At 44.5% G+C, this 12,500-nt stretch overlaps 1 protein-coding gene across 1 annotated transcript in view; it reads left to right on the forward strand.

Moving 5' to 3' along the window:
• The first annotated feature begins 3,677 nt into the window (after nt 1-3,677).
• Nucleotides 3,678-12,500, forward strand: part of stard10 (StAR related lipid transfer domain containing 10) — a 30,114-nt gene continuing 21,291 nt past the window's right edge. Inside the window, exon 1 of the mRNA XM_083637184.1 lies at nt 3,678-4,421. Within this exon, the coding sequence (XP_083493310.1) occupies nt 4,266-4,421 (156 nt within the window). The 5' untranslated portion in view covers nt 3,678-4,265. The remainder of the gene's footprint in view (nt 4,422-12,500) is intronic.

Here is a 12,500-nt window from a genome sequence, read left to right on the forward strand (position 1 = left end):
GGTTGTCAATGTTTCGAGTAATTTCCCCATTACGTCCGAACAATAGGAGAGAGTTGTGTCTTTCTGTGGGCTTTGCACGTCTCCATTGTTTACACATTGTTACAGGACTGTCAGTGACGTGATGAATTTGATGACACAAGCTGTTATTTTTGTCAAAGCATTTCTCATTCGACAGTGCATGACCACCAGGTGGCGCCAGAGTATAGCACAATTAAAGAGCCATGGCTGTTACAAGGCCATTACAGGCATATAGCAGCCATAATAGGCCCTAGCCTATGTCTCCATGGGACATGTCCCAGAATGGTTTGATAAAGGTTTGTTGTTTTATCAGGAACGAACGGGACTATAGGTCGACCTTTAGCAGCAGACAAGACAGAAAGAAAGAGGGGCTGAGAGAGTGCACTTTAAATGCCAAGTGCAGGACAGGACTCAGAGGACGTACCTGTCATCTCACCAGACAGGACTCAGAGGACTTACCTGCCATTCCACCAGACCATGTAATCAGATGCTGCGACAGAAAGGTACATCACCGTAAGGCTGAGCTCTTAAACTTTTCTCAACGGGATGCAGCAGATTGAACAAAGTCAGTGTTGCCCTTGGACCAAATCTCATCAAAACCCTAGCCTACATGCTAATTAAAACATCAAAACTAGTAGCGATCCACAATCTATCCATCCTTCTTCTGTCCATTTCAATTCTCACTGGCTGTTGTCCTCCGCAACCACAGCCCTGCATCCTCTCCGTCTCCATCTCTAGATCTTCATCTGCTTCTTTTTCCAATCAAACTCCAATTAGGCCACAAAGAGGTGGATTTAGTAGAAACACTTTTATTCCTAGAGCCATACAGCTAGACTCAAACACAGGCTCAAGTTCAACCCGTTACAGGTGCAATATAAACAGGGGTTTTCCTGCAGAGAGGTTTTAGCCACATCCAAAGGCCTGATAGCCCATTTGACTTCAGGACAACCCTGACTGCATACTAACTCAAAATCAAGCATTTTTACTGTATCATTTTTGCGTAATTTAAAAGTTAACATCCCCATATTTGTACCTTCAAATGGATTCCTTTAAAAAAAAACTGCGGTGCTGTAGGCCAAAAAAAAAAACACATTGCTCCATCAGTTCTGACAATGACAAAGCTTTATTTTTTTACTGTATCAATTTAGAGAACTTCAAAGTTCAAGTCTGCACATTGGCACATTGAAATGACTTTATGTCTGAAACTTTGGGTGCTGTGCAAACACATTGCTCCATAATTTCTGACAATGACTGATATATCTGTGTTCAGGATATCCGTGACTACTCTACACTAACCCAAAAAGTCAAATGTACACACAACAGTAAGCCCATTCTTACCCCCCCCTCACACACACACACAGTTTGTGTATATTGCTGGCATCTGTATTTTTCATATTTCTGCTATTCCTGTGTATTATTCTATATGTTTGATCAATGTGCTGAATTGGGTATGATTAGGTTTTATTATCCTCCTGGCTGCAAAATGAATTTCTCTGTTGGGACTCAGTATAAAGAACTGAACTGAACTGAACGGAGTTGTAATGACCTCTTTTCTCTTCCCATGCGTAGTGTAACTCCTCATATTTCATTATAACTGCCTTCCTCCTCCTCCTCTTCACCCTCCTCCTTTACCACCTTTTCCATCTCCCCTCACACCTTTATGCTGAGCAAAATAACCCTGTCTATAGAAAACACTATATTAACGGACACAAATACTCTACATGCTTTATTAATGTCCCCCAATTTGAAGAGATTGTTTTTTGTTTTTAATGTATCCACTTAAGAAAGAGAGAGAAAAAGATCAAAGACAGATTATATCCTGTGGTGGAAACCCCAATGGACTTCAAGCGCTTTAAATCCTGATCCTTTATGGAGTGGAAAACATGGTCAGGCCTTTTCTCTGCCTGAAGAAAAATCTATTCATCCTGGACTCCCTCCAAACCTAGAAGTACACCAAGCACACACACACACACACACACACACACTGAGAGCAGGGCCGTAGCTCAAAGTTGAGGGGCACATAAATTTGCTGCCCCCCTGCACAGTAAATCAGCCTGATATAAATATGCCGCCGTGTCTTTAAATACACTCTGTGAGCAGAACTCTTCTGATGGAAAACACCATCCCCCTCACACTGTAGCTAGATGATCAGGAGGTGGTTTACCGCCTCCCTAAACACACACACACACACACACACCTGTATTAGTAGGCTAATGGACCCATTTCACAGGGGTCATTTTGTGCCGAAAAGGCAGGGTAAACACAGGTGCAAGGAAAACACTAATGAGGGTTTCCAAATTCCAATCGTTGGCAGTTGGAAACCCTCATTAGTGTTTTACTTGCACCTGTGTTTACCCGGCCTTTTCGGCACAAAATGGCCCCCCGTGAAAAGGGTCTATTGATCACTGAGCACTTACCAATGCACACAATTTGGTGTTACGGTACTTTGTGTGCATTCATGCAGAATCCCAATTCAGATGGCAAAATAATGATGTACTCCTCCACAAATGGAGATGTTTTTACACAAATGTATGTGTTTGTGTGTCTAGTCTATGTAGCATAAGATCCATGTGAGAAAGAAAGAAAGAAAAGAAAGAAAGAAAGAAAGAAAGAAAGAAAGAAAGAAAGAAGTCTATTTTTTTGGATCTCGGGGTGTCGTGAGAACACCCACAGATAAAAGTGAGAGGCCTATAATGGGCCCACACACTGCAAGATGAAAGGTGGGAGGGAGAGAAAGAGACATGATGAAGAGAAAGACAGCTAGAGAGGTGGACAGACAAGCAGACTGAGAAATACAGACAGATAGACAGACAGACAGAGCAAGAGAATAAAAAATCCTGTTATAGGGACTTGTGAATGTGATGTGCCTAATGGGTCACAATAGTCAGTTTAACCGTTATCATAACCTGTTTTATTGCCTATGCTATCACTATAATATTCCTATAGCAGTCTATAAGCTAATATAATAGGCCTACCTCCGAGGAACTTCTAGTGTGTCCGTCATTTGTCTAAAGTTTATTATAGGGTTTAAGAGAGGGAGAGAGAGAGAGAGAGAGAGAGAGAGAGAGAGAGAGAGAGAGAGGGGGAGAGAGAGACCCGCAGCAGCCGCAGCATTGTGCACGTCAGCTGAGAGGAGCCAGGCGCGCCCCCGCCGCTCCATGTACCAGTTCATTTAAAAGGTGCGTGTGGCGTGTCAGTGCGGGGTGCGTTCAAGTGCTGTCGGAAATGTGGGAATTACGACCTGAGCGCACACCAGCTACAACTGAACTGATGGAGAGAGGTGACTTCACATTATGTTGTGAGTTATGACGGTTATTATGACTTGGACCTTATGTTTCTAGATACATTTCTAGATAAATTTCTAGCTTTTCTCCTCTTACCGGTAATTCAGCCACTGCAGAACAAAGCTTGAATTGTAAAATAAAACGGCACAACAGCAGCAGCCACCACAAAGCTACATTTGTTGCATAGGTCCATCAGACTATTCCCGACCAAAATCAAACAAACAAAACAAAAACATTTCTGACTTGCTCGGACGAGGGAGTTTCTGAGCAACACACAAAGGTAGCATGTTGCCTGGCGGAGGCGGTCCCAATGCAGCCCTCGGCTATTGCTTGACTTCGCCTCCTCATCCTCTCCCTCTCTCCGCATCTGCTCTGCCATCTGCAACAGCGGCGACGACGCAGCGATGGGGAGCTGCTGCAAATTATAAGCTTAGCCATACGGAAAACCAGAGAGAGAGCGAGAGCAAGAGACTACAGATACAGAGAGAGAGAGAGAGAGCGACACGCGGAAACACAGAAACATATGGTCTGTCTGAAGATTATTGGACTCCCGAAACTTATTTTATCCGCGATCAATGGAGATATCTTCTACTTGAGTGATTTTTTATTATTATTCTCAATATTCTGCATGTTTCCTCCACCTGTGCGTGTCTGTGCTTCAGCCCCTGTTTTGATTAGTTTGTGCCGGGTATAGATTGCGGCTGCCTGCTGAACGCGTGCGCGCACATACACACTGACTAGAGAGATCATCACAAGACAGCCTGCAAAAAATTGCATTAGAGAAGTTATTTCCCACAGAAGAAGAGAAGGAGGGCGGGACTGGCTGGCTCTCGTCTCCCCCCTTCAATCATCTCACCGGCTCACCGTCTCCCGTCTCCCCCCCACACACACAGCCCAGTCCCGCTCCTCCTCCCATCGCATCGCCGGTGATTTGCCCCCCCCCCCCCCCCCCGGTAACAAGCCATGTCTGGAGAGTGTGTGACCGTCCCGGACGACCGGGCGTTCGCCAGCTTCAAGGCGGAGTGTCTGTGCGAGGAGGGCTGGAGTGTGACCTACAACAAGGCGGGCATGACGGTGTGGACCCAGGCTCCCGGGGAGAAGTCCATCCACAAAATCAAGGTGAGATTAACCTGCCCTGCTGATATCAACACCACAACACAGCAAGAATATTTTAAACAAGTCCTCTGGGACTCTGGGATCTGGTACTGACCATACTGTAATGTGTGCCTACCATCAGGTCAATACACTCACTCTCACTCACTGGTGATGAGCAGTGAGCACACTGGATCCATAAGGAATATTTTAGTGGTGCCATTATAGAAGATCAATGGGGATGGTGTGTGTGTGTGTGTGTGTGTGTGTGTGTGTGTGTGTGTGTGTGTGTGTGTGTGTGTGTGTGTGTGTGTGTGTGTGTGTGTGTGTGTATAGAGTGTGTGTGTGTTAAACAGGGAAAGTAGTAACAACATGGTAATGTGCAGGACAGCCTCTCCACATAGGGAGACAGGACAACTAGACAAACCCTGTGGTATATTCCAGTCAGTGTGCCTTTTAAATTCCCATGTGAGGCAAACTGCTGACGCTGCTAGCTCATCCATAATACAGCTTTTGCAGCTTGGTCTGATGGTAGTTTCACAGACAGGCCTGCAATTAACCCAGTAGCCTAACAGACTGACAGGTCTGCTTAACCACCCAGACTGAGTATTCTGGCTGGGTGAAGCAGTGCTGCACACACACTTCCACACCATGCCTTCATCTAACACAACACTATGCTGTCCAGAAGTAAACATACAGATGTGTAAAAAAAAAAAAAAAAAAAAAATCACACATGTTCATAGCAGTGTTGTAATCGTGTCCTGGACATTCGGACTCGAGTACTGATGACTTGGACTCGAACATTCACGCATTCAGACTTGGAAGTTGGAGACGAGGACTCAGATTTGTTACTTGGTCAAGACTGTTTTGTAATAGGCCCTAGTATTTTGGCATAAGGATATTGATAATAACTATATTAATACCGTGACATTATTACATTTTGTTTAAAGGCAGACACGTGTGTTCCACCTACATGTGGATTCACCCTCATGTTGAGTAACTTCAGACTCAGATAATGTGGACTCCACTCAGAATCTTCTTTAGTGACTCGGACTTGGACTCCGACTCGAACACCGGGGACTCGAGACTCGAGATAGAGTGACCCGACTACAACAGCGGTTCATAGCAGCTGTAAAGAAGGCAGGTTTTTATTTCTTAACATATCTACAGTATGTGTTTTGATAGGGTCAGCATCCTGCTACATCTTAGTGGAGTGCATGAAGTTAGGCCCGATGTGTAACAGAGTGCATGAAGTTAGGCCTGATGTGTAACAGAGTGCATGAAGTTAGGCCTGATGTGGAACAGAGTGCATGAAGTTAGGCCTGATGTGTAACAGAGTGCATGAAGTTAGGCCTGATGTGTAACAGAGTGCATGAAGTTAGGCCTGATGTGTAACAGAGTGCATGAAGTTAGACCCGATGTGTAGTAGAGTGCATGAAGTTAGGCCTGATGTGGAACAGAGTGCATGAAGTTAGGCCTGATGTGTAACAGAGTGCATGAAGTTAGGCCTGATGTGTATACAGAGTGCATGAAGTTAGGCCTGATGTGTAACAGAGTGCATGAAGTTAGGCCTGATGTGTAACAGAGTGCATGAAGTTAGGCCTGATGTGTAACAGAGTGCATTAAGTTAGGCCCGATGTGTAACAGAGTGCATGAAGTTAGGCCTGATGTGTAACAGAGTGCATGAAGTTATGCCTGATGTGGAACAGAGTGCATGAAGTTAGACCTGATGTGTAACAGAGTGCATGAAGTTAGGCCTGATGTGTATCAGAGTGCATGCAGTTAGGCCTGATGTGTAACAGAGTGCATGCAGTTAGGCCTGATGTGTAGCAGAGTGCATGAAGTTAGGCCTGATGTGTAGCAGAGTGCATGCAGTTAGGCCTGATGTGTAACAGAGTGCATGAAGTTAGACCTGATGTGTAGCAGAGTGCATGCAGTTAGGCCTGATGTATAACAGAGTGCATTAAGTTAGGCCTGATGTGTAACAGAGTGCATTAAGTTAGGCCTGATGTGTAACAGAGTGCATTAAGTTAGGCCTGATGTGTAACAGAGTGCATTAAGTTAGGCCTGATGTGTAACAGAGTGCATGAGGTTAGGCCTGATGTGTAACAGAGTGCATGAAGTTAGGCCTGATGTGTAACAGAGTGCATGAAGTTAGGCCTGATGTGTAACAGAGTGCATGCAGTTAGGCCTGATGTGTAACAGAGTGCATTAAGTTAGGCCTGATGTGTAACAGAGTGCATGAAGTTAGGCCTGATGTGTAACAGAGTGCATGCAGTTAGGCCTGATGTGTAACAGAGTGCATTAAGTTAGGCCTGATGTGTAACAGAGTGCATGAAGTTAGGTTATAACAGGTGAAAACAGCACAACGCAGGTTTACTGCTGCAGAGATACACATTGTCCTGACATCATCATCCTACCCCAGTGAATCTTACAAAATACAAAATACAAATCCAGTCCTTTAGCCAAAATGTCAGTATATTGATTGTCTGCCTGGGACTCCAGCCCATAAAAACCTACTGAAATTAAAAGGTACTTTATTTCTCTGAAATGAATTTTGCCCACAACTTGTCATCCATTTACTGTAACACATAGGGAAGTAAGCAAAAGTGCACAGTACAATTAGCTGCGGTGCACAATAGAACTGACGAGAAGAGGTGGGGAATAGACACTCGATAATAGGCAGCACAACAGGTGGGGAATGGACAATAAGACTACGTTTCCCATCTGGGTTGTGTTAAAGCCAACAGACCAATCCACCTGTCAGAAACAGACCTGCCATCTAGGCCACCAGGTCTGTCAGAAACAGACCTGGCTGCCACCTGTGCCCAAACCGCCGTTAAACGTAAGTAACAAGGGTCTGTGTTAAAGGAACACTCTGCCCATTTTCAACCAGCTTTGTATCATTAGAACATCAGTAGTATATCAGAAAACTGTAAACTGTTTTGAAGTCTGTCATTTAATTTGACAGTTATTGAGTGTTAAAGTGTGGACCAGTGACATCACTGGTCCACACTAACTCAAATTAATAACTCATTAACTCAAATCAACTCTCAAACTATTCATCATTCATCTAGTTTGACAGTTATTGAGAGTTGATTTGAGTTAATGAGTTATTAATTTGAGTTAGTGTGGACCAGTGATGTCACTGGTCCACACTTTAACACTCAATAACTGTCAAATTAAATGACAGACTTCAAAACCGTTTACAGTTTTCTGATATACTACTGATGTTCTAATGATACAAAGCTGGTTGAAAATGGGCGGAGTGTTCCTTTAACGTCAACGGTGAGACTGCTTTAGGTGGTGTAGGTCTCAGGACAGAATGTGCTGTTGGGTGTCCAGGTTCATGCCTGCTGAAAATAAAGACAGTGTCATTGATATACTGTATAGCAGTGCAGCCCTGAATGTCTCTACTTCCACTGAGAGCTGTCTCATCTCTCTCTCTCTCCTAAGGCTTACACACTATGTGCTCATACTCTGTATGCCTGAGAGACAGCGAGTATAGCCTGTCTGTCCAGCACTGGCAGCGTTCACTGTTTTGTTGACAGAGCCATAGTCACTCTGAAACGGACTCCCACAGCAGTGTTTCATCACAACCACAGGCTGTACAACAAGCAACGATGAGCAAGTAGGCGTAGCTGTCTGACTGACTGTGGAAGAAGAAGAAGAAAAAGACTGAAGTCCTTGGATTGGAAGATGTGACCCGTACTCTCTGCCGCCTACATCGCCGAAAGTCTGCAGATAACTCTGTTAATCTGTTTGTAAAAACGTACTCACAACCCACCTATTCCAGTGAAACCTGGTTTAAGGTGTGTACATTATAAAAGTACCAATCCACGTTGGGATTTCACTTCCTGTTCAATGGGAAAAAAATGATGTTATATTCATCATTTTTGCTGCTATGCCACCTCCCAAAGATGACATTTCACCTCCTCCACCCCAAGACAATTAGATTACAACCTGCTAGTAAAATATGATACAGCAGTTAGTTCTGGCCAAGCAATTTGATTGGACAAGCCATCGTGCGTACCTCACGTGACGCATCGCTGTATGTATATCACTCTGCTTCACACCTGTTCTCATGTAACGTTTGCTCAGTTCCCCAGAGCAAACGTTCGCTCAGTTCCCCAGAGCAAACGTTCCACTGAGCCTGACATGTAGGCTGGGATGGAACCTGACTGGCAGCATTACTGTTTGAAGGAACAGCTCACCAGCAAAATTCAATTCTGTCATCGTCTGCTCACCCTCAGGCCAGTTGAAACACAGGTGAAGTTTGTCCATAATAACAACTTACCAGCACAACTCCATAAGCAGCCTTCTTCTCCAAAGCAGCTAGGAGTCAGTGGGGAGCAGTTCTTCAGAGCTCCAAAAAGACCTATAATATCCCATCATCATTTAGGGCAAATCTGAACTATAGCTGAATGATTTGCAACAAATAATGCGGTAAACCGGGTCCCCGAGGGGTCTTGAAAAGTATTAAAAGTTGATAAGTTGATTTAAGGAAAATGAAGGCTCTTAAAAAGAAGTCTTACTTGCCATGTGAGAGGTACCGGTATTACATTTTGTAGCTATTGTGCTGATGCTGTTAAATGAGCATAATATCATCCCATATCGATCGATGACAGTGTGTGTAGTGTCAGTCTGTGTCTGTGCTGGTGGTGACAGTGTGTGTGGTAGGGCTGTCACTTTTTCCCAAAATAAAATTCGAACGAACTTTAATTGCCCGAAATTCGTTCGAATATATTCAAAGTTTTTTGGTTAATTAAAAAAAAAAAAAAAAAAAAAAAAAAAAAATCCAGTCCAGCAGCCTGTTGCACCAGCTGAACGTAAGTTCTGTCTTAAGTTAGGGTGTAAAGTCCACACTAACTGCTACGTTCAAACTAGTTAGTTTGACACTAAAGTTGTGTCTTTGTTTGGTTGCACCACGGAGACGTAAGGTACATCTTAACTAGTAGACCCTAAAGTCCATACTAACCAAAATAGTGTCGCAGACAATGACGTGTACAGTATCTGTGACCAATCAGTGAAAAGCACGGTGGAAACGGTGTTTATTTACGGTTGTTTAAGTAAGTGGAGTGAAAACAGGACATGTTGCCCACCGCAAATTAGTGCTTTCATATTTCATCAACACTAATCAAATGAGAATGTTATTGAGTAACGTTCGTTTAGGTTCATATTACTGTTAACGTTTATCTGTGAGCTCTTCATCAGTATTGTAGGCTATACCACCATCCTGCCTCACTAAATTGTTGCGGTTATTTTAATTTGTATGCAGTGCTGCAGCTTGTGGGAAACAAAAGCGCGAGTCATAAATATCAAAGGGTGTAATTTATCACGGAGAGCGCGTTGCGGACGCAAAACAACGATGCGCCACGGTGCCAAGTTGCAATCCGTGCCAACTGCTATTTTACGGAGGACTTTACACCTAGTAAGACGTAGGTGTAAATTTTAAGTTCTAACTTATGCCTACGTTGTAACTATTTCACTTGGTGCAACCCAAATATTTTTAGTAGTGCGTAAACTCGGACTTAGTGAGACTTTACGTTCAAACTAGCTTACGTTTCAACTTACGCACAGCTGGTGCAACCCACTGCAGGCCACCGGGCATCAGCCCGACGTGTTAGCTTGGACGCTCACAGTCACAACACTGCCTCACAAACTTGGCTGCATCCAACTCGAGACAACTTTTCAGACCCTGGAGACAATCTTTCTCAGAAGAGACTAACGCGACAAATCTGGAGACTTTTTCTGACATGGGATTAACATTACCAGCAAGCAGCAGTTGGTTAATTTTGGTTCATAAAAAAAAAAAAAAATCCAATAGTCAATTTACCTATCGAACACAAACCCCTCCCCCACATTCGAAGTAGCATTCGAATATCGAATGAAAAGTGACAGCCCTAGTGTGTGGTGTGTCAGTGTGTGTGGTGTGTCAGTGTGTGTAGTGTGTCAGTCTGTGTCTGTGCTGGTGACAGTTCTGGACCTGTGTGCTGGTGTCGGTCTGTGCTGGTGCCTGGTGACAGTTGTGGCTTCACAGCTGACAGGTTTGGAAGGTTTCTCATTCGTTACGTTTGACCTGTTTACACAAACTCACATGAGTCAGTCCTGAGTCAGATTTGGGGAATATGAAGTGTGTGTGTGTGTGTGTGTGTGTCTCTGTGTGCGTGCGTGCACGTGTGTGTGTGTGTGTGTGTGTGTGTGTGTGTGTGTGTGTGTGTGTGTGTGTGTGTGTGTGTGTGTGTGTGTCTGTGTGCATGCGTGTGTGTGTGTGTGTGTGTGTGTGTGTGTGTGTGTGTGTGTGTGTGTGTGTGTGTGTGTGTGTGTGTGTGTTACCTGCTGGTGGATCCGGGTCTGGGAAGAATGAACAAGCTGCCAGGTGTTTACTTTGTTGAATGGGGAGGTGTGTGTGTGTGTGTGTGTGTGTGTGTGTGTGTGTGTGTTCGTGTGTGTTGTCTTAATTTTCAGGGGCCATGACAGAGGGCTTTTCCCAGCTTGTTTATCTACCTGTGTGTGTGTGTGTGTGTGTGTGTGTGTGCGTGTGCGTGGGTGTGTGTGTGTGTTTATGTGTGCGTGCGTGCGTGTTTGTGTGTGCGTGTGTGTGTGCATGCGTGTGTGCGTGCGTGTGTGTGAGCGTGCGTGCGTGTGTTTGTGTGTGCGTGCGTGCGTGTGAGCGTGCGTGCGTGTGTGCGTGCGTGCATGTGCGTTCGTGCGTGTGTTTGTGTGTGCGTGCGTGCATGCGTGGGTGTGTTTGTGTGTGCGTGCGTGCGTGTGTGTTTGTGCGTGCGTGTGTGCGTGCGTGTGCGTGTGTGTGTGTGAAGGGTTGAACATAATAGTTTAAGTTGGCCTCAATTGTCTGTGTAATTCCTCTCAGTATATACTATGTGTGCTTAAGGAGAAGTCAACCTACTGTGGATCAGCTGGGAATAAAGTGTGTGCGTGCATGTGTGTGTGTGTGTGTGCGTGTGTGTGTGCGTGCGTGTGTGTGTGTGTGTGTGTGTGTGTGTGTGTGTGTGTGCGTGTGCGTGTGTTAGGGCTGTGAATCTTCACTGGCCTCACGATTAGATTACGATTCATCTGTCAACGATTCGATTCGATTCCACGATGCATTTCGATACAGCTCAAAGTATCGCAGCTCCAAGTAGCCTATCAAATCCAAAATTTTCTGTATTATTACTGCACATGGCTACTTTTTCATCAATTAATACAAGCAGTCAGATAAATATCAAGTCCCCTTTTTACTTAGAAAGTGCTTTAAAATCGGAATGTCAACAGAACTTTAAACATCAACGATTCATCTGTCAATGATTTGATTCGATTCACACGTCCGCATCGTGATGCATCAATTATACGATTCATTTTGACACCCCTAGCGTGCGTGCGTGCGTGTAGGGTTGGCATGATGGACGATGGCATCGACCATCGTGGGTGGGCCGACCCCCCATCGACCTCCGAGCCTCCTACATCGGACCATCGTGATTAATTATCTGGTCAAATAAAAATTGTGCAGATTTAATCATAAAAAAGGCCAACTCCACTCACCCGCGACGCGCGGGCGGCATTAAACAAGCGCACCCTGTGCCCCCGGTTCAGAGAAGCGGTAGAGCGGAGAGGAGGAGGGGGAGCGGGGGATAAGCAGAAGTCGGTTGTGTTGTTGTGAAAATGTTAAGACAAAGAAGAAACTTCACGTTCTTTCCTGTTTTCAACCCAATGTGAGTAATGTAAATCTTCAGTCGCTCCATTACACAGGCTGCTGCTGTGTTTCTCCTTAACATAATGTTAGGTTCAAAACTGAGCCCACACGAATACTAAATCATCACACATGATTATTGGACTCATTGAATCATTGAGTCTCAGCTTTCCAGTCATACCGTCATTTATGTAATTCCAATACTGTTTAGGAACCCCAGAAATATTCAAATAGAATAGGCGAAAATAACTAGGGATGCACGATAATTATCGGACCGATAAATTATCGGCCGATATGGCCATTGTGCGTTATTATTTATTATTCCGATAATGGCCTTTTTCCGATAAATTATCCGATAATAATCCTGTTTATTTTTTGCCTCGGAAGCGGAGCTTTTTGTTGTCGCACATTCGTGA

Source organism: Poromitra crassiceps (genome assembly GCF_964638095.1).
Source record: "Poromitra crassiceps genome assembly, chromosome: 5".
NCBI classification, from domain to species: domain Eukaryota; kingdom Metazoa; phylum Chordata; class Actinopteri; order Beryciformes; family Melamphaidae; genus Poromitra; species Poromitra crassiceps.